At 48.1% G+C, this 23,247-nt stretch overlaps 1 protein-coding gene across 1 annotated transcript in view; it reads right to left on the bottom strand.

Moving 5' to 3' along the window:
* ZNRF3 (zinc and ring finger 3) overlaps window positions 1–23,247 on the bottom strand; it is a 154,064-nt gene that overhangs the window by 6,447 nt on the left and 124,370 nt on the right. The window contains exons 3-5 of the mRNA XM_047088289.1: window positions 3,121–3,195; window positions 2,571–2,702; window positions 837–947 (exon numbers count right to left, since the gene is read on the bottom strand). Of these exons, the coding sequence (XP_046944245.1) occupies window positions 837–947; window positions 2,571–2,702; window positions 3,121–3,195 (318 nt within the window). The remainder of the gene's footprint in view (window positions 1–836; window positions 948–2,570; window positions 2,703–3,120; window positions 3,196–23,247) is intronic.

The raw sequence follows: 23,247 nt of genomic DNA on the forward strand, positions 1-23,247 counted from the left end.
AATTCAGACTGCTGCGGCACAGATTTTCCAGACCCCTGAGGGTCAACGACTTGAACGCAGGCTTCACCCAAGTGGCAGTATCAGCAGAGGTATATACTTCAATTGGTTGGCCAACTCTGCAAGACCCTGAGTTATTGACCTGCTCTATACCCAGGGTTCCTCCTCTTTACACTGAAGAAAGTTCTGAGGGCAAATGAGACAATGCACGTGGGTGGTCGCCAAACCCACCCACTTCTAGCCACCCAACTTTGTGAGAAGTCGGTGATCCTCTTGACAGATTGCCTGCCAATGTCCACCGTCTCTCTCCTGAGATGTCACGGTACACGTGGGACAGTCTAGATTCTCGTTTACCCTCTCCATCAAACTTTGCCCCTAAATCCTGCCTTCCTATGAGCACAGTGATGTGCTAGCTGGGGCACAAAGATGGCTACTTTGTTTATCGAGAATCGTCTAGAGAGAGCTTGGAAGATGCAGATCCAGATTCAGCAGGTCTGGGGTGTGGCCTGAGAGTCTGCATTTCTACCAGGCTCCCTGGTGATGCGGACACTGCCGGTCCCCAGATCACAGCTGAGGAGCAGGCTCCAGGGCTCCACATTAACCTTTAGACGTTTCTTGAGACAACTCCCAGCTGGAAGCGTTCCCAAGGCTCGGCCTTTATAGTTCTGGCCCTTTGGGAACAGAGAAGACATAGAGTGATAAGCTTTGCTCTTGCTTTTCTCTATCTTTATGGCTCGTAGGCCCCTGGGAACCGGCTGCACAGCTCAGGCCCCCACCCTCGTTTTCACTAGTGACAGGGCGGCGGGGATCTGCGCTCGCCGGCTGCTCGGACGTATTACCTGACTGCGCCGCTGCTTCAGCTTGATTTTGACAAGGAGGATGAGGCAGACCAAGGAGACCACGACGAAGAATGCCAAGAAAATCCCCATGTCGAAGTACTCGGTGGGTTGCTGGAACAGAACACAAGACACGATGAGTCACGCGGGTCTCTTCGGCCTGGGGATCGGCACATGGCCCGTGTCAGCGCTGGTCGGAATAAGGATGGGGCTGACTCGGGTGCATTTCCCCTCGTTCGCGGGAGACACCCAGGGTGTGTGCGGGCTAAGCTGCACACACAGGGTGATCGCCAGGCCCACGCGGTCCCCCACGGTGTGGCTAGGGGGAGGCCTGCAGCAGTCTCGGCCAGGCCTCCTCACAGCCGAGAGAACTCCCATCATAAAGCTTCGCTCCCTGTGGAGTAGCGCGAAGTTCGCTGTAACCGGCAGGAGAGGCCCAGCCAAATAAACACGAATATCATATTTATGGGACAAAGGAGTGAGTGTCATGTTTTGAGGGAACAGTGATTACTAACCATATAATTAATGGTTTACAACAACTCAGAAAATTGTATGCTGCTTCCGCAAATATCAGCTTCCACTACAATGAGTCACATTTACCCAAGTGCTCTTTTCTCCTTTAAAAAGAAGCCGGCAAAGGCAGTTCTTTTGCAAATTCCCGCGACTCTTGAGTTCTTATCTTTTCCTCAGGGCACAGTGCCTCTTCAAGCCTTGAAGCCACCTCACCCAGGACTCGCATTTAGCTAAGAGGAGTAGGGTTTTACTAACTGAATGCCAGGGGTATCTAGATAGTTTGTGCATGTACAAGAACCCTCCTATATGTGAATATTCCAGTATTTGTGATAAGGAAACAAACCCTGTATGAGGCACCTGTCCCAGGTTGCTAGAATCTTCAGTCTGAGGTTTGGGCAAAAGATACCAGTGAAGGGTTACTGGCCAGCAGTGGCCCTTTGACACTCAAGTGAAGCCTAAATGCTATTCGTCGACTACCTACAAGTGGTGAACTTCAATCCCACTTGAAAGCTAGGTGTCCCAGACTCAAATATAAGTTAGGGGTTTTCTGGGCGCCTGGGTGGCTCAGTCAGTTGAGCGCTTGACTCTTGACATCGGCTCAGGTCATGATCTCAAGTCGTGAGACCGAGCCCTGCATCGGGTTCCACACTGAGCATGGAGCCTGTTTGGGATTCTCCCTCTCCCTCTCCCTCTCTCCCTGCCCTTCCCCCATGCACGCATGCATTCTCTTTTTCTCTCTCACCAAATAAATAAATAAATAAATAAATAAACTAAAAAAAAAAAAAAAAAGTAAGTTAGGGGTTTTTTCAACAATGCAATTTATCCTCCGGGAAGAAGGAAGTTTGGCCTTTTTCTGTAGTCTGGGTCAAATGGAAGGAAGGGGGACAAGGGAAGCTGGGTGCTGGGATTCCTTCCTTCAATCCTCCTCAGCCTTTCAGAGGGGGGCGGGAGGGAAGAGAAAGAAGGACAGGAGGCTACCAAGAGGGAGTGCCGAGTGGAAGAGACCAGAAACACCTTAGCACAAATCATCTACTTCCGGAAGGTCTTTTCACATCCTTTGTAAAGGAACGCGAGGGCTGACATTTCTCCTTGGCCTGCGGACTTATACCTAATCTAAACTGCAGGACCTAGGCTGTGTCAGCATGTTAGACGAGAAAGAAGATTGGAACACGAGCCCAAAGGGAATAAAGGCACAGGGAGCAGCAGAGAGGGTGCCGGGCTCACTCGAGGCGGGCGGTGCTGAATCCTTGCTCGAGCTACTTTCTGCTTGTTGACGATGTTCATCAGCTTGATGGCATCTGCACCCTTCACGTACACCACCGGCCTCTTGAGTGGGTCTTCTGAGCCCTGGTTTAGCTGTGGACAGAAAGACAATGCTGGTTAAAGGGCGTGCTTACTTTAAGAAGGAGAGAGAGTGAGGCTGAAGGGAAAGAACAGCAGACACCATTTGAAAATCCCCAAAGTCCTCAAGCGGGACAGCCTTGGAGCTTCTGGAAGGGCGAGGCTGAGAACAATGCTCGTTTCAGAATGGCGTGGGCAGGCTGAAGGCCCAGAAGGGTCTGTGAAAATGCCCCCCACAGCCACCAACCTCCTGGCTCTTCACTCCTCTCAATACCCTTGCCTTGGAGTCTGAATGATGTCAAGACATGGGTCTCTAGTGTCAGCGGGCAAGCGCAAAGCCCTGAGACGAGGGTGACGGCCCCGTGACACGCCGAGCTAACTGAAGCCCTCTCTGGGGCGGGGGCTGCAATGCTGCGTGGCCCGAGGAGTTTACCTGGTCAATAGCTTCTGGGTTTTCTGATACATCAAAGATGACGGCAGTGGCTCCCCGCTGCACTGCTCGCTTGGCCTGGCAGGGGAAAAAAGAACAGGTTGGCACTCTTGCTCCTCTGACCTTTCCAGAGCTGGCCTGGGAAATCAGACCTGTGTTCGAACGTGGAATCTGACAGTTACCAACTTCTGTGACTCTGGGCAAGTTGCTAATAGCTTCCCGAAACCTCAACTTTCCCATCTGTAAAAGAAACAAGGGGAGACGAGGGGACAATGCCACCTATGTTGTACAGCTGCATTAGGAGAACCAGAGTTAGAATAGGTGGAAATAACTACCCGGGTACTGAATTAACCTTTGTCTCCCTATCCAGCCAAACATTAAAAACAAATCAACAACCTGCCCCGTCAGCATGAAGGTATTGGTTTCAGGATCTTCTGCTATGAACACAGAGCCACTGGCAACCAAAGTAAATGCCTCTGGTCCTTGTCTTGTGGTCCCGCATCGTTCCCGCGTCACCCAGGGCTGCCGTGAGACTGGCACACGGAATATTTCCAAGGAGATCTCAAAATGGTCAGCTTAATAACTGACATAAGCTGAAGACCTCTGGAGATGTTGTCAGAGGGAAAAGCTCCGAGAAAAAATCGTAAATGGGGATTTAGAGCAGTTGGCTGCCAAACCTGGCTGCACATCAAAAACCACTTGGGAAGTTTGTAAAGCAGATTTCCTGGCTTGAACCACAGAGACTGATTCAGCAGGGCTGGAGTAAGGCCCAGGAAACGGAGTTCTGGAAGTTTTCTGAGGGATTCAGATGATTCAACCACTTGGGGAACTAAGGATCAGAGAGAGATGAGATGAGAATGTTTTAGGAACAAATGTGAAGTGGTGGAATTCTTTTTTTTATAATTATTATTGTTATTATTATTATTATTTTGAGAGAGACACAGAGAGCAGGCTGGGAAGGGTCAGAGAGAGGAGAGAGCGGGAGAGAAAACTCTCAAGAAGGTTCCAAGCCGTCGGCGCAGAGCCTGGTGTGGGGATCAAACTCATGAACCATGAGATCATGACCTGAGCAGAAACCAAGGGTCAGATGCTTAACCGACTGAGCCACCCAGGAGACCCTGGTGGGTGGGATTCTTTTTTGAGGGAAAGGATTCTTTTTTAGCCCAATGAACCTTCTGACTTTATGTCTGGCTAAGTGGATAACAGAGTAGAAGCTGTGGAAGAACAAGACATAAGACGTAACCCTTGCTTTTCGGTTCCTGGATCTTGTTAGAGAAGATACCTCTAATGTGGGGGGAAAACAAACAAAAATCAAAATAAAACCCCAAGCCTCCTATCAGAGGCACAAATAATGGCTACTGTTCAGAGATCAAGAAAGTCTCTACGAGCCAGAGTGCTTGAGAAAGAATACAATTTGACTGGAAGGAATCCCTGTTGAGGGAATAATCACTACCCAGATGCAGCGTGAGAAGGCAGCACTGAACCTCCAAGAGCCGGCCGAGCACGTGGCTGGACCAATGGCTTCACAAGCCCACTAGAGGGCAGTCTTATCCCACAGCTTTTAAGACAATCCCCCGCACCGTGTACCAGAGAAGCGGCACTGTGAAATCCTCACGGATCCTGCAAAGTCCCCCGCAATTTAACAAGCCCGGGCACCCTGGCTGCTGTGCTGCGGAAGCTGTCTTTCTTCCCCTGGGGACTCTTCCTTGTTGAACTGAGACTCCAGGTAGTTCAAGTCCCCTCTACCTCCTGTCCATCCCACCCCTATTGCCTCACCAGCAAGCTGTAGTCGGGAGTGGCTCTTGGGAGCTATTCCTGGCTCTACCACCGACAAGCTGCCAATGGTGGGCAAGTCACTGAATCTCTCTCAGTCCCAGTCTCAGTTTCCCCACCTGTAAGAGGAGGAAGCCTATGTTATTATGACTAGGGTCCCTTCTGGTTCCCAATCTTGGCCACTCAACTGAGAGGCAGGGGACTGTCCAGAGCAATGAAGAAAGAGCTACAGTGGCCCTACCGCCTGCCTCCAGAGAGAGAGGACATGATGGCACAGTGAGAAAGTTTGTGGCCAGGTGGTCACTTTCCTTCAAAAGGCTCTTTAGGGGCACTGACTCTCCCTTGCCTGTGGCCAACAGTTTGTGCGCCCCAGAATGACGAAGTAGGCGCTGTGTCTTCTACTCAGGTGATACCCTCATCTTCACAAAATCTTCCCTCGACGTGGAAGGACCCAGGGGAACAGCACGGAAAACAAGGTAATCAACAGGAGCTTGTTCCTTTATTTGGCTTTCATTCGCCATCAAGCACATCAACCAGCACCTGAGGGAAACGTGCATTCAGATCTGTCCTGATCAGGAGCGCCCAGCACCTCCCGCTTTGATGCTGGCGCACCTGCAGAGTCTGATGGCAGCGGATGAAAGGCTGTGGAACGCGGGGTAGCGCAGAGCCCCAGCCACGTGGCTGCTCACGTTTCTGGGCTTCCCTGCTCCACAGGAACGTGGAAACCTCAAGGATCTGGAGGTGAGGCACGTATGACCCATTTGGGACAGGCACTTTTTAAAAAGGCATTTTCAACAAAATCTAGGGGGGTTGAAAGGTCTCCTGGTTTCTATAGTAAAAACAGCAGGTCAACGATAAGGTGCTTAAACCCCATGTTAACAGATCCATTTCACTGACTCAGACACAACCAACCTAATGCACAGGATTCAAGTACAAATATTTCGTTGGAGAAAATGATAATTCTCACAGCTGACTTACTTTAAAAATTAATGGAAGCTGCTATTTAAATAAGGTTGCATTTCCTGTCCATGGCAGGACTAGACAGGAGGGGAGTCAACCCAGGATCCTATTGAGAACTGGCCTGTTAGGAGGCAGCTCGGGATTTAAAATAGGCCATGAATAATCCAGATTTAGAAAATGACACATTTATCATACTATTCCCAAAGCAAATTAAAAAACACAACACTACTTGGTGACACTTTCCCCCTCGCCCCACATTTTCAGTTTAAAAATAGACGAGGCATCTTCCTGAACCAGTCTTCACATCTTAGATCATTTCAACGTTTCACCAAATCAAGCTTGGGCCAGAATACTGCTTCAAAACAAATCTAATGCATAGAGTGGGAGATTACATAATTAGGAGATTAGTGGTCTTGTGATCACTAGAAACCCTATCTCTATAAAGTCACAAAACTCTTGAGATAAGGCTGTTTCAAAGAAAGGGTGGAAAAACGAAGCCTGGTGGATGTTGCTAGATAAAGGTCACAGGTAAATTGGGCTACAGTTGGGGAGGGCAGTTACCCTTGAACTGTGCACAGACTGGCGTGGATGGAAGAGCATGAGAAGGGTGTGAACAGCAGAAAACAGGTGGGAAGGCCTCCCCAAAGCAACCAAAGTTCCTCCCTGCCTTTATGGCCCTTTGCTTGCCCTCCCTCTGCCCCTCCCACACAGTTACTTTAACATCCTTCATCACCTCTGCTGCCTCAATCGGGCAAGACCTGACCAATGTGGACAGGTCAACACCAGTGAGCAGGTGACTGGAAGCCCAGCGGTAGAATGTGGAACATAAGGTTGTCATGGTCCTTTGTTTACCTTTCCAGGGCTTGCAAGACCCAAGGCTCGACAATGTCCATAGCCACTGAGACAAGTATCAGATGTGCAAACATCTGCACACTTATATTTTGCCAAGTACAAAGTTTCAAGCCCCGGAAGACAAGGTCCTACTGTGGTTAACACTTACAGCAATGCAAGACTCCTATGGTTATTCAATAAACGTTTGTTCTGAATGAGAGCAAGCCTGCCTGGGACCATACTCTTCGGCTGCTGCCTCCTGAACGTGGATATGGTTTTCCCCTAAGGAAAGTGCTTCTATCAACATGTTTGACTTTTGAATTTCCGGATGGGAATGAGGCATTCTGATGAGAACGGTTCCGGTCCCGCTACCACCTTGTGGGTAGGAGAACTCAAAGCCTCCAGTCTACTTTAGTTTCAATTAAATTCAGGAATTCCAATCAGGAATGGATCTGGCACTCTCCCCAGTGTGTGCAGTTACACCCAGACTTGGTTACTCCCAGCAGCCCCTGGGCAGACTCCATTTTTCACAGTTGTTTATCTGTTTGTCTAGCACTCAATGTGTTGGTCCCAGTGTCTAATACTTATTAGAGGAAATCTTTGACAGAGTATCATCTTAATTGGAGATAACCCAAAAGATGATGAAAAATCTCCTTTGTCCCAAACTCCTGACCACAGGATAACCAAGGAAGTTGGATCATTAGTGCTGATATGAAGACCTCTGTCTTCAACCTCTTCTAGGGAGCTCTGCAGACTTTTTTTGTCCCTACTGAATACAATTCTTTTTTTTTTTTTTCATTTTGTCTTTTCTTTTACGCCTATCATAACCTCCAAACAAGTCATTAAAAATTCTCTGTAGACATCTTTAAAGCTGTGAAATAGACCTTCACATACTCTACTTACTCACTCATGTATTTTTGATATTTGGGCTCTTTTGATTTTTTATTATGATAACTAATGCTATACTGAATAAATTGTGGCTTAATTTCCAATTTCTTTAGGAAGGGAGACCCAGGGCCAAAGAGTATGAAGATTATTTTAAGAGTTGTAATACAATCTATACAGGCTTTTAATGCCCCTCCTTATAAACCCACTCAGTTCTTAAGGATGGCACAGATAATACAAGACAAATTCATCAACACATTTAACTTCTGGGTAAAGTGACCTGTGGTGAGCTGGCTAGGGGAAGGAAGTCAGTTTGAGAGTAATCTGCCTGATACTGCATATGCAGAAAGATACTCCAGTGTAAACTATCATGTGTTGATTATAGCTACTGATTCTTCAAGGTCAAGTTCATGTGCCACCCCTCCCATAAGATAGACAAATGCTTCTCTGTAGCCTAAAGCAGCTCTTATCCCTCTCTGGGCCCTAATATCTCTAAGGATTTTTTTTTCTGCTGCTTACTACTTCTATGATGGATTTTCCCCTCAAATAGGACGATCTTTAGGGGTTTTGCTATTTATAAAAGTAAAATGTGCTTAATGTAAATATTGAAATTGAAAGCAAAAAATAACTCACCCTTATTGCCCATGTTTTCTTTTTAAAAAAATTTTTTTTTTCAACGTTTATTTATTTTTGGGACAGAGAGAGACAGAGCATGAATGGGGGAGGGGCAGAGAGAGAGGGAGACACAGAATCGGAAACAGGCTCCAGGCTCTGAGCCATCAGCCCAGAGCCCGACGCGGGGCTCGAACTCACGGACCGCGAGATCGTGACCTGGCTGAAGTCGGACGCTTAACCGACTGCGCCACCCAGGCGCCCCGCCCATGTTTTCTTTTTAAAAAAAACCCATATATTAGCAGGAATAAAATGCACATATATAGTCACATATCAAAATACACTTAAAAAACACTTAAAAATAAACTGTATGTATATAATGTTCTGTACTCGCCCCCCCTTAACTCAACAATTTGTTCAACAATATTATATGCATCGATATAAAAAACCGTTCATCCTCCTTACCAGGTACATATATTATTCCATTATATGGTCGTAGCAGAGCTTAAGATGGTCTCCTGTTACAGGATTTCTATATTTTCTCTATTATAAACAGTGCCATATATACATTCTCATACTCATGGTTCTGCTGGTATCTGGCTTTAAATAAATAGCTAGGGGCGCCTCGGTGGTTCAGTCGGTTAAGCATCCAACTTCAGCTCAGGTCATGATCTCACAGTTCGTGAGTTTGAGCCCCGCGTTGGGGCTCTGTGCTGACAGTGCAGAGCCTGGACCCTTAGAGCCCACTTCAAGTTCTGTGTCTCCCTCTCTCTCTGCCCTTCTTCTGCCCTGCTCACACACTCTCTCTAAAATAAATAAACATTAAATAAATAAATAAATAAATAAATAAATAAATAAATAAATAGCTACAAGTGGTCCTGCCTCTCCAAAGCGCACAGATCTTACATGTAAATGCCTGGCCTGGGTGCTGGGTTAACCCACCCTCAGGGTCTAAAGGAGCCAGGAGGTAGACCTTACTTGACCAGTCTGTGTGTCCTGGAAAAAGCCTAACAAAGCAGATTGCCCTGGGCATGGTCCACACTCAACAAATTAACATGGTAGGCAGGAACAGAGTTTAATTCTATTTGCAGTGCCATTTATTCATTTATTTTTTAACAGTAGCAATTAACCAGTTACTCTGCGTGCTCAGCCCTGGACATACATACAATAGTAAGCGGCGTGTGGCAGACCCCTGTCCTTAAGGAGTGTGCATTCTGCAAGCAATGCAGGTACAGACAGAGGCCAGCCGAGTAATAAAGGAATAGTCTGAGTGTTTCATTCCAAGGACAAATGAGTAAGAAATTATGGACATGGGATCAGTTATCCCATGTCTCTATTGTAGCTTTTCCCAAAGTACGTATCACAGGATGAGATTTTCTTGGTCAGGGTCCTTTGAGAAATGCTGCGCTTTCTAGAGTGACCCCTGATATCCACAGGGCACGTATGATAGAGGCCCAGGAATTCCCCAGTTTTTTGGATACAGAATCCTTTTGCAGCAACTTCTGTCAACATTCCCTCCCTTCTATGCGAGACGTTTTGGAACCCACTGCTCAGGGTGCCTGGGTGGCTCAGTCGGCTAAGTATCTGACTTCAGCTCAGGTCATGATCTCATGGCTTGCGAGTTCAAGCCCCATGTTGGGCTCTGTGCTGACAGCTCAAATCCTGGATCCTGCTTTGCAATCTGTATCTTCCTCTTTCTCTGCCCCTCTCCAGCCAGTGCTCACTCTCTCTCTCAAAAATAAATAAACATAAAAAAAATGGAACCCACTGCTCCATGGTGCATGGTATGCCAACGAGAGTGGAGTATCACCCCTTATTATTCATTCCCTTGCTCTAAGGTACAGGTAGGAGGCTGGGGGATATGGCAGGGATCTACATTTTGAGCTGGAAAACAATTAGAAAGTTTATACACCGCAATTTAAAAAAATTTTTTTTTCAACGTTTATTTATTTTTTGGGGACACAGAGAGACAGAGCATGAACGGGGGAGGGGCAGAGAGAGAGGGAGACACAGAATCGGAAACAGGCTCCAGGCTCTGAGCCATCAGCCCAGAGCCTGACGCGGGGCTCGAACTCACGGACCGCGAGATCGTGACCTGGCTGAAGTCGGACGCCCAACTGACTGCGCCACCCAGGCGCCCCTATACACCACAATTTAAATGAGATGGCTACTAGTATGAAACCATTCAGTTCCATAGTTCAACTTGGCAACTACTTAAGAGGTCCAACTCTGTGCCAGACACCTCAAGAAAGATACAAGCCAAGACCTTCTAGAAGTGTCTGTCATTATGCACTGGCTGTTGCCCTGGGAGAAGAGCTCTTGCTTGGCAAGGAGCAGCGTGAAGGTGTGGAGATCTCTTTTTACCCAAGAGAATGTTCACTTGTGGGTCTCCTCTGATACACTTATAGAGAGCAGTGTGACCTAAAGTGGCAGAAAATCCAAAATGGCACCAGGGCTTGGTTCCTATGATTTGGCATCAGCATTCTCCTTCAGTTTGGGTCCCCAAGTTCCATCTATGGCTATTCGCAAAGTGGAGCACACGGTCCTGGGCATCGTGGGTCATTTCTTGCTCAGGCTGATATGGGTGCATGGCGTCTTGCCACAGGCCTACCCTTCATGCAATCCTTACTTTCCTACAACCTAGGCTCACAGGGGCCAAGTTAAACCTTTGCCCTCACCCCTACACTCAACTGCTTACCAAGTTTTGCTGATTCCATCTTCCAAATCCATCCATTGCTTTTCCATCCCCACTGATGCCACCCTGTCCAGGACACCAGACTTCTCATGTGAGTCACAACAACATTCTCCCTTGGAGGTCGTCTAGCCCATTCCACCTGGCCCTCCCCGCCCCCCCCCCCCCCACAGTGTAGTCTCTGCCCAGCAGTAAAGGGACTCTTCTAAATCACAGCTCTGACCTGGACCACTCTCCTCGGATAACTGTGTTACTCTTAGGGAAAGCCAGGACCGCTCCGCTGCTTATGGTAAACTCCACACTCCAACCCCGAGTCTAACTAGGCCGAGTTCTCACTAGTTCTCTGATGGCCTGTGTTCTCTGTGCTGAGGAACGCTCTACCTCCCCAACACCAGCTAGCCTTTACCTCTTCTAATTCTTGGTCGACTTAGGTGTTATTCCCTTTACACTGTTACTGCCTGTGGCCTGATTGTGCCCCACTGTTGCAGCTCTTATGACATCACACTGCAATTGTTTACTCAAAGTGCCTCCTCACTAGAGGGCGGCCAATGTGTCAGACTTCTTTCCTGCTGAATTCCCAGAACCCAGCAAAGGGCCTGGCACAGGGTAAATGGCCAAAAAATGTTTGTTGATTAACCCAGAAAGATCAGCTTTTGCCCTCAGGGTTAGCATCAAACACCTAGGTCGCTGCTACTTCAAGCACAGACCGTAGCTCGCTGCTGGTCACCTCATCTCTGGTTTCCTTTGACTCAGATTGAGAAAGGTCTGCTCTCTACCACATCTCCTTGGAACTCAAGATTCTGCGCATTTGAGACTTTCAGGATTTGGTTTTTTTTTTTTTTTTTTTTTTAATTTTTTTTTCAACGTTTATTTTATTTTTGGGACAGAGAGAGACAGAGCATGAACGGGGGAGGGGCAGAGAGAGAGGGAGACACAGAATCGGAAACAGGCTCCAGGCTCTGAGCCATCAGCCCAGAGCCCGACGCGGGGCTCGAACTCCCGGACCGCGAGATCGTGACCTGGCTGAAGTCGGACGCTTAACCGACTGCGCCACCCAGGCGCCCCAGGATTTGGTTTATTAACTGCGTGCACATCCCCTGCTGCGGCATTTGCTGATGGGCCTCTTACTGGTGGTTAGTGCTAATGCAGCCACAGTTGTCTCTGGGCAACCTCGACCTCAGCCACTACAAGTGACTCTGCCTCAATGTGGATCTTTATCAGGCCCCAGGCCCCTGTGTGAGCACATCTCTGATGTCAAACCTCTTAGAAAACAAGCCCGTGCCCCTGCAATGTTTGTTCCTTCCACTCTCTGGAGGAAGGCAAGGTCCTTTAAAACTCTGACCAAGGGAAAACGCTCACCAAATGACTACCCTTGGGCAAACCCACAGGAAGAGATGGCAGGAGATACAGAGTTTTACAGCATCCTCCCATCATCACTCAGGGGACGCTGGCTTTTCTTCAGCCTCAAAGACTGGTGAAACCTATGGAACATCCTGAAACAGGTGGAGACAGATGGCCTGTACCAATAGGGGCCTGTCTTGGGAAAGTGAGCAGATACCAGTCTGCCTTCCCCACCTGGTGCGAAGACCGGAAGCTTGGCTTTCCGGGGGAACCGGTGGCAGACTCCAAACTCCCCCACTCAGTGACAGCCTCTTTTGGGGGCAATGAGACCAAAGCACAGGCTTGAGAGGCACACCCGCCTAAGGCTTGAGCCTGGGGCAGATCATTGCCAGGAATGCAGGGTGCCAGGAACAAGTCCTGGGTATGGGGCCACTGCCGCAGGGCCTGCTCTGTGGTCGGAGAGGAACAGGGGCTGTGAACACCGATGGAGACCAACCACGCCTGACACCCCACCGGTCTCTCCCTGCTGGTCCTACTGTAGTCCAAACAGCCATCGCTCCTTGGGTCCTTTTATGCCCCACCCTCCGGAGGCCACTGAGTGGTTTTTAAACCCTCCCTCCTCACTTTTTCCTTTCCTCCTCCCCCGTGTTCTTCGCTTGGCAGTGACCACCCAGGCACCAGGCTCTTGATCATTCTGGTCAGCTGCTGTTCCCTGAAGCATGAGTCACTGCTCTGACAGGGGATAGATACCCTTGCCAGGCAAGGGGGCTTGCAAGGCCCGTCTCACCCAGCGCCCTGTTTTCCTACAGAAACCTTTCGTTCCATAGGAAATGAGGTCACACACCAGAGCACATGGGTAACCGGTGAGAAAATGCTGGCGCCAAGAAGGGGGCGGGTGTCAGAAGTGTGGAGAGAGAGGACCCTAACACACAGGAACCACCAGACGAACCACCTGCTGCTCTGGGACAGCCCAGAGAGGAAGGGGTGCACCTAGCTTTAAAAAATAACCTGCTTTCTTTAAAGCATATGCAACATAAATGATTTTACCAAGCCAAACTTGCAGGGAGAGTGGCTTATTCACTTTCATGATTTGGAGCTCCTAATCCACCGCCTAAAGGAGATCAACACACAAAACGGCCCCAGAGGGGTAAAGAGGGGCGGGGCGGGGCCGCCCGGGCAGCCAGGCAAGCTCACTTTCCGGGAGTGGGAGAGGAGGTGGGTGGGGGTGGTGGTGAGGGTGGGTGGCGCTGCTCTGCCCGCTCCACCCGACTCCTCGCTCCAGGGCTTGGCTGCAGCCCGGCCTGACCTTCCAGGTTTCGCTGGCAGGAGATCAAAGTGCCGAAGCCACAAACACAGCTCAGAACTCGGAGGCCCCGGCGGCCTCCCCCCAGGGTCCCCCCTTCCCTTCCACCCTCCAGCTTCAACCCCTGGCCCTGCTACTCCACGCCCTCCTTCAGAGTCCCTCCCCCTCCGCTTCCCCACGCCCCCCAGTCCTTCTCCCCACTCAGTAGGGCCGGCCTTTGGGGGCGGGCTCCCATCTGCCCTTCGCGGACCCCACCCGGCTGGCCGCGCCCCTCCCCATCGGGAGAAGGTATTTCTCGCCTTAATTAAAGTCATTAAGCCTCCAAAGGCTCCTGCGGGCTGCTGGTTCTGAGCTCCAGAACGAGGAGGATGCATTTTAAGTCCTAGTTAAGATTATGCTGATCTATTTAGGAGGTATGTAGCAGCGAGAATTCAGCGGTTAAGTTAGTGGTTAAGGCTGCCTCCGTTTAAATAGTATTATTTATTCCCCAAATATGTAGCAGTCCCACTTAATTTCTCCTAATTAAAGGAATCATCAGAAAAGGCTGGAGTCCGTGGCCATGTCACGGCGCCATTGCACAGGTTGGTACCCTCTTCACAATCAGAAAATGCTGGTTCAAACGGAAAATGCATTTCCCCAGATCTTAATCTTAAACATAGACATTTTACACCAGTTCCAAGAAACACAATGATCCTCTTTGTTTTCACACCTGACAAGGAGCACCCCAACCCAGGAAGCCTGTCCACACCCTCCTTTCCATGGCCACTGCTGGGTGAAGGGGTGTTATGGAAAAATGTCTGCAGTCGGGTTGTTTGATGAGATGTCTATGCCTGGCAGAGAAACTGTTGGAAGAACTTGTTAGCTGCTATCTTGGGTTGAGTTTCCAGAAGCCCCACTTCAGGGCCAAATCTTACAAAGTCAACAACTAGAAAATTTAAACAGGACCACTCCCTTTTCTGCATATGACAGGTAACACTTGTTTAATAATCATTGGCAAGTTAATTGGGTGGCGTATTTGGGCTTAACAAGGAACAACAGTGCCTACAAAGTCTGAAGACCCCACAGCCTCCCTTCTGCCTTGAGAGGTGGAGGGCAGAATCTTTGAGGGCTGAGGGCTGGGCTCCTGGCTACTGCAGCCATCAAGCAGGGCAGACTTGGTTCTCAACCTTGGCCCACTGAGGAGGCAACTGGGGAAGATTTAAAAAATACCCTGCCCCTAGAGATGATGATTTCATCTCTGTGGAATGGAGCCCCGGCAGCAATATTTTTCTAAAAGTTTCCTAGTTAGTTTTAAAATTCAGGTAGGGCTGAGAGCCACTGAGCTCCAAACTGCAGGAAGCCCCTGGGATGGCTGTCAAAAATGCACATTCTGGGGCCCCTCTTCTGATTCAATTGGACTGGTGGAGGTCCAGAAGCTATCTAAACAGCACACGGGCAATACTTAACGATGGGGCAAAGGAAAAGTGTTAGCGAATTCCTGCATTAGGTGGTACACTGTTTGAAAAAACAAGATTACTCTGATTATATGATTTTCTTATTTGTACTAAGAGGAAGAGAATCTGAATGAAAGAATGTTTGCATGCCTGAGGCAGGCTTGCTCCTAACATTGGAGGGAGTTGGGACAAGATCCAACAAACCACGAAATAAAATATATGCTACCCTTCTATCTTTATGTACACCTTCATAAAGATCCGAAAGGTCACGTTCAACTGAGATTTCTCTAACTCCCTGGAGTTCCTCATCAGAACATGTCATTGTGGAGAAAGCCAACTCCTGACCCACCTTGCATTTCAAGAGGACTTGTACACATGGGCATAAACACCCCAGCCTCGAGGCTAAGGTCTGTCTATCCTCCTTGGGAAGAGGGGTAGGATCCCAGGGGAGTCGGCTCCTAGGAGGATGGTCCTGGACAAGAGGTCTGCCAGGTGCCGGAAGCCAGCACTAGCTCATCTTGGGGGAATTTGGGATCCCGGGAATGGTTTATAGAAGGGGGCTTCCCTTGGACTCTTCACCCAGTGGCCAGAAGCTTCAGAAGCAGGGCCTTTATTGCCTGGTCTCAGGACAGTACTGGCCCAAAGCATCAGACTCCAAGAGGGAAAAGTGAGCAAAGCACCTATTATGCACCAGACAAGGCAGTAGGTGCTTTCAAATGGCATGCAACTCTGTAGTCAAGGGAGTGTTGACTCCCATTTTATAGCTAGAGGCTCAGAGGTGACCTCACAAAGCCACGAAGTAGAGAGGTGACATGTGACCTCATCCTCTCTGTAATCCCAGGCTACAGAAATACTGTGGTTATCCTAGGGCTTTCCATAATCAAGCGTGATAGAAATGTGTGCACATATATCAACATGAATGCTGAATCTCCAAGTATTCCATTAATAGCTTATGTAAGTATTGTATTTCCCAATCCTACAAGGCATCCAGATAGCTCTTACCTAACCCATTTGGACTCCCTCATCTTTAAAACTCTCTTTACAAATGTCATGCAGCTCATATAGTCAACGTAAAGAGAGGTGGCAGGGTGGAAAATTCTACTGTTGTACAGGGTTAGCTGCTTGAAAGCTCATGTTTTTTTTCTCAGAGGGGCTATTTCTTATTGCCATTCTAGTCAACGCAAGCTCCCAAACAATACAACTTTTACTCTGTACACTTCTTAAAGATCTACCAAGGTGGTTCCAAAATGGTTCCCCATGTGCCCTGTCACATTGTGTCCTTGAATCTGTGACTTGGTATCAGTAGAATTTAGGAATGATATGGCTCCATTGTCTCTCAACTTCACACCAGAATCACTTACAACAGCAAGAGAACCAAACCCCTCTCTCTAGAGAAGGGCAGAGTCCCAACCCCCTCACCTGAGTCACACCAGTCTTATCTGGGAGCAGTCAGTTTGATGACACCCCCAACGAAGGTGGCCTCGAGGAAGAACACAGCCTGAAGGTGACCCGTGAATGGACGGGTCGATCAGGGAAGGGGCAAGGGCAGGGGGAGGAGCTGTCACCTCACACAGCTCGGGCTGAAATCCTGGCTCACCTTGCCAGCGCTGTGACTGCGGGCAGACTTGACAACCTTTCTGTGCTTCCTCCATCTGTTCAATGCGGATCATGCTAACAGGACGTATTCTCACGATTGTTGAGAGAGGTCAGGAGACTAGATGAGAAGATGCCAGTCGACTGGCAAGTGCTGAGACGCATGCACTATGTGTATCTCCTATGGGCACCTGGCCCCTCCCTTGACTGTTTGCGTACAGGATTCTTCTCTCCAGGAGAGAGAGCCCAATTCCCACACAGAGCGGCAGGCAGAGTCACAGAGACTCCACCTCTGAAAGGTTCTGGAAGTCGATGTGTCTCTGCCGCACATCACACACACACAGGAACGTCACAGTTGGGGGCAAGAAATGATGCCATGGCACAAAGCAGGCGGAAGGCGGTCAGACGCCCAGAGGCATACTGGAATATCCTGGGGAGCTATTTAAAAATACCGGGGCCCAGCCCTCCCCAGAGACTGAGGGGCACTGGGCTGGAGGTGGACCTGGCCTCCGGAGGTTTGAAAGCTCTCTGGGTTGATCTGTAGGCATAGCTAAGATAAATAACCACAGGGACCAAGACCCTAAGGAGGTCAGAGGAGAGAGGGTGGCAGGGAGTGTGCTTAACTCCAACTCATCATTCCCTCCCAGAAGTGCCAGATTCCTTTCTCAGTTATACTATTTGGTTTCTAGAAACCCACTTACGCTATTTTACCTCAGACTTAACAAGAAGAATGTACTTCAAGGCAATCAACAATTGAGCTTCCTGTGATCTGGCTCTGGGAATGAGACCTCCCTCCCCCAACGCAGAAGTCTGGGTCCTTCACAGTCAAAGGTCTCAGAGGCGGTGACTATCACAAGCCCCTAGACTGGCACCTGGAATCCGGCAGGCAGCAAACGCTGTGGGGAGGGGCCGTGGGCACAAGAGCCAGTCTCTATCCCATATGGGGCAAGCTTTTGGGGTTCACAGTAGAGGTTCTCCTAGCTCCTTAGGTCCAGACCTTTGGCTTCTACTCCACAGGGGTCCCAGGACCTCAAACAGGGGTCTCTACCCCCTGGCAGGACAGAGCCACAGAATGCAAGTTCCAGAAGTGTCCTCTGAGATAACAGCATGATAAAAGTTCTGAAAGATATGAATTCCAGGGACACCATTTTCAAGTTGAAGTCCCATTTTTCTTCACAAAACACATCCTTTCTTGAACTAAAGCCCTCAAACACACTCTGGGCTGAGTTAGCCAAGTCACAGAACTTGGATGCCAACTGCCCAGCTAACATCCACGTCTCTGCCAGTAAATGATGACAGCATTTGCTATTAGGAACAATTCTAGTGACACGGGCTGGGAGTGTGGAGAGGAGATACCAGATGTAACAGCTGAGATCACGGGTTAGTCTGTAAAACATAACAGGAGTTAAACCCAGGAAGGCCTTGTCTTAATGTCTGAATAAAAGAACAAGTCCTATAGTCATATCTCTATAGGCCAACAAGCTGAAGGCCATGAAAACTATACTCTTATTTCTTCCAAATGCATTCTAGTCCTGGTGCTTAAGTCACCACAATGGTGGTGATGATGGAAGGGGAAGGAGAAAAGCTGACCCAGGCACCAAGGTGGCCTTCCTCAGGCCAAGAACGGACAGGAGGTGAAGGGAAAAGATGCTGTTGGGCACCCCCCAGGGGCAGCAGCTATAGGACTTCCTGCTTCCTGTTTGAAGTCCCATCCATGTCCCTCTGTTTGGGCTACAAAGCAATATGGGGAGCGCAGTCCTTACCTGTGCAGAGCTTAGAGAAATGGAGCTACCCCGTTTCTAGCAAGGGAAACAAATGAATCCAGAGCTCAACAGTGTGGGGCCACCTTGAAGGGTGCTCAAATCAGGTCTGGAATAGATGAGCTTGGATGTGGATGAGGATGTTACGGGGCTGGTGTGGTCAGGAAGTACTTCATGGAGACCAAGCTGCCCAAATGAAGAAGGGAAGGCTGGCCAGGAGCTGGGCACACAAGGTGCTGGCTGAGGCTCGCAGACCCTACAGATACACCAAGGGCCAAGAAGGGAAGAGGTTCACAAAAGGCAATGCTTGGTTCCATGGGGACTATACATTACAGTCCACGTACAAGGCCACAGTGTAAACACTGGCCACCATTTATTAACTAGCCTTTCTCTCGGTGGCAGTCAGCATGCCCCCAGGTTAGTTTCTGGTATACAACACAGCATTCACACACAGCCCCTATGGTTTACTAACACTTTTGGATCACTGACCAAAATTCCATTTTCTCTGGAAAGGGTTCCCTGACCCCTGCAAATAAGGTTCATTTGGGTGGCTAGGTACTTCCAGACAAAAAACCTAATGTGACTGTCTTTCCTACGGTTTATTAATTTAACACATACTTGTTGAACCCCTACCATAATGGTACCATCGTATGCCGAAAAGACCCATCCTAAGAGATCTAGTCCTTCTTCTCAAGGAGAGCCACTAATCACACTAGGGACCGTATGCACAGCAAGAAATACTCCTTAAATGGAAGAAAAGAGAGAGGAGGAGGAGGAGGAAAAACGGTGCCTGCTGACAGGGTCCTGGTGTCTCCACTTTATGTCAGACCTCACTTACCACTCGGTGGACGGCACACCTCAGCAGTGCCGGCACGCTGCCTCAGAACCCTCGTGCAGCAAATTCTAGGACATCTATTCCATACGAACACTCATATCCAACTATAAATATAGGGGCAATTATTGTTTCAAGAAAGCAGATTAGTTTTAAAGTATAGTTGGATAAACTTTAACAGTGCAGAAAATTGAAAAACCCAGTTAAAGACTTTAAAAGTCCTTAGGATGAAAGAGGAGAAAGGGACCATGAGCCACAGAAGGTGGAGTTGGGCTGGATCGCTTCCTTTGGTCAATAACAGGTCTATGACTGTGTCATTAAGAAAAGGACTTCTTGCAAAGGAACAGCTTAATCCCAGGAAAAGGAAAGAGTAAAAAGGTTACATTAAGGGAATCAGGGATAATCTCTATCAATTACCCAGAGCCTTTCCTGTTGGGGAAGTCTCAAAAGAAGAACAGGAAAAGAGCTGGGTCATGATCCAGGTGCTTACGCTTTGTTTTATGATCCAGGAGTTTGGCAGTCTGGTTTCTGGGGGAGTGGAGAGAGCTAAAACGGCAAGTGCTCCGTAACCCCCCAAACAAGCAGATTGTTACAGAATATGGCAGTGTTGGCTCGACAGGAACCCAACTATGGCAGGCACGGGGGACCGGCTGGCATCATTCTGAGGCTAAACAAGTCCAACTGCATACCCTCCAGCATCTGGGACGTTCGAAAAGACCAGTGAGCCAAATCCAGAGAGAGAGAGAGCAAACCTGCTTCCTGGCCCCCGAAGCCAATGAGGCCCAGCTGAAGAGTCACTGCAGTCCTCATGCAGAGGACAGAAGGGGCCTGTTAGGCAACAGTGACCTCGACTATGGTCCATCGGAATCGATTAAGTGCCTCTCAGTCCTGGAATGGGATTAAAGAGCACCTAGTCCCACATCCTCGATTTGCAAAGGATACAGTGACTTCCCGAGGTCAGAAAATGCTGGCAGCAGTGGAGGGCGTTCAACTTAGAGCCGACTGCATCCTGTCAACCCTGCCCCATACTTCTTTAGCGTCCATTAAGTTTTGCCATGTCCAAGTTTTTCTTTTTGGGGAAAAATCAAAACTTAGGGGCATCCAATGTTAGTTTTCCAAAAATAACGGAAAGATATATTTAACTAGCACCCATTACTAAGAACATAAATATTTTGCGTATTATTTTAAGCAGTTGTTACTAGAACATTCCTGTGCCGAGAGATCTGAAGCCAAGCACTTACGGAGAGGATTATTAAAAAACTGATCTGTGAAAGGAAGAAGGCTTGATTATAATGGACTTGCTAGCAGACAGGTGTACAGGAGTTTAGAAAGGAGGCGGAGTCTTGAAAAGAAGTATAAATTCAGATACTTCCAAATGTACTGAGTTCACTGTCCAGGTGAGTCCTTTTGAATAATAACAGAAGCCCCTAAGTGTTCCCCCCTATGCTGGGATTAGGACATCTGCCTAATTCAAACTTCTAAAACACAGAGTGGCACAGAGCACTCAGCCCCTGTGACTGTGCTGTTCACACCACACATACAGATAGCCCCATTCTCGTGATGTCATGCAGATATGCTACATTAAGATATGATGATAGACCAGGACCAGCCAAGACTAAGAAATATTCAGCGTCCCCAAGCCCTGAACCCTACTTGGGTCCCAGCTTGGAGAGAAAGTGTGCCCAGGATCAGGGCCTGACAGTCAAGAGGAGGTTAGGTTGGGGGGTCACGTTAACATCTAACAGATGAAGTTACAGATTAACTCGTCACTGGTATTGGTTGGTTAATGTACAATTTTGTAGGCAACTTCAATAGTCCTGGCCCAAGTTCAGAGTTAAAAAAAAAAAAAAAAGGCAGTGTGCCCTTTTCTCATTTAGAATTTACAAAGTGATGGGAAGGAATAAACAGATACATACAACCAACACGAATAAATCTCAAAGTAATTATGCTGAGTGAAAGAAATGAGGTTAAAGAGTACATATTTGCATGAGTGCATTCATATAAAACTCTATAAAATTCAAACTAATCTACAGTAGGAGAAAGCAAATAATGGTTACCTGGGGATTGGGGAGGAACAGAGGGGAGGGGTGGGAGGGCCTCCAAAGGGGCAGGAGGGAGCTTTTTGGAATGATAGAGTACATTGACTGAGGTGATGGTTTCATGACGGGGGTGTGTGTGTGTGTGTATGTGAAAACTTATCAAATTATACACTTTATTATTTTTTTATCAAGAATTTATAACATCCATTTTTAAAGTTTATTTATTTATTTTGAGAGAGACAGAGAGAAAGAGAGCATGAGCAGGGCAGGGGCAGAGAGAGAGAGAGAGAGAGACAGACAGAATCCCAAGCAGGCTCTGCACTGTCAGCGTGGAGCAGGATATGGGGCTTGTATTCACAAACCGTGAGATCGTGACCTGAGCTGAAACCAAGAGTCGGACGCTTAACTGACTGAGCCACCCAGGCGCCCCTACACTTTATTATTTTTTTAAGGTTTATTTATTTTTGAGAGAGAGGGAGCGAGAGCACGAGCGGGGGCGGGGGACAGAGAATCCGAAGTGGGATCCTTGCTGACAGCAGAGAGCCCAGTGTGGGGCTTGAACTCAGGAACCGTGAGATCATGACCTGAGCGGAAGTCAGACGCTTAGCTGACTGAGCCACCCAGGTAGGTGCCCCTCAAACTATACACTTTAAATATATCCTGCTTATTCTAGGTCTATTATACTTCCATATAGAACTTAAAAAAAAAATAGATGGGGGGAAGAATCCACAGATATTTTTTCCCATGATTCCTCTAACTTCTTAAAAGTAAAATTTTAATGACACAAAGAACTCTTTACCACGTGATGCTGGCAATTTTAGCTAATATAGGTAAATTCTAAAGCTGGTCTAAAAAACTATCCAGACTGAGGCAGATAATACCTCCTTCTGATACTCTAAAACTGTCTTCAGTATTCTAAAACCAGTCCCTCTCTAAGCTGGGTGAATGGGAAAGGGAGACTGGTAGCACAGTGCCCGCATGGACTCTGGGAAGCAGGCAGATCCCAGGTCAGTATCCATGAGAGAATATTACCTTAACACAAAGATGATCAGGACTGCGTGCGTGTGTGTGTGTGTGTGTGTGTGTGTGTCTCTCTCTCTCTCTCTCTCTCTCTCTGCAGTTGCTACGCTGCCCACAGTTGGGGGAACCAGTGGCCTGAGGGCTTTTTTTTTTTTTTTAATTCACGGTTCTCTTACTAAATTGATGCCCTTAGGCAAGTCACTTCATATCTGATCCTCAGTTTCCTGATCTGTAGAACTGGAACAGTGGTAGGACTTTATTAGGTTGTTGAAGGGATCAAATAGTTCAGAGGTACAAAGCGCTTGGCATAGTTTGGGCACATGGCAGGTGCCAATGGCAGCTGTGATTACTGTTCAATGATCTAGTCCTAAATGAGTAACAGCACTAAAAGGTATTGGTTGTTGCCAATCGGACAAAGGCTGCTTTTTTTTTTTTTTAATATTTTTTCAATGTTTATTTATTTTTGAGAGAGGCAGAGACAGAATGCAAGTGAGTTAAGGACAGAGACAGAGGGAGACACAGAATCCAAAGCAAGCTCCAGGCTCCGAGCTGCCAGCACAGAGACGGACGCGGGGCCCGAACCCACGAACCGTGAGATCATGAGCTGAGCCGAAGTTCGACGCTCAACCGACTGAGCCCCCCAGGCGCCCCTGGACAAAGCTGCTTTGAGAGAGGGAACTTATGTTTGAGTTTTGAACCGGGTATATGAACTGTCTTTAGTAATTGCTTTATTTAGCTTGATGCCATGAATACGAGTGTCATTGTTGTCCCCTCCACTTGGGCTTTTGTTTGGAGCTGAACTGAAACAAATATCCTCCATAATTAGATGGGTCATCAGAATTTAAACTGCTCCACTGTGATCTTCAATCCTTCCTGGCTCAATTGAGTGTTACACCAAAGTATCAAATAGCTCCTCCTGCCAAGAGTTACAAGAAATTCACACCTGTCAGGGTAGACTGAAAAAAATGGCCACAATACTTCTCCTTTCAACAGGTGGAGCTTATTTGGGGTCACTGGGTGGCTGTGGGTTAAACGTCTGACTCTAGACTTTGGCTG

Source organism: Lynx rufus, unplaced genomic scaffold, assembly GCF_022079265.1.
Source record: "Lynx rufus isolate CCGP_SWC_20201006 ecotype Redwood Valley unplaced genomic scaffold, mLynRuf1.p SCAF_24, whole genome shotgun sequence".
In the NCBI taxonomy this organism is placed as follows: Eukaryota; Metazoa; Chordata; class Mammalia; order Carnivora; family Felidae; genus Lynx; species Lynx rufus.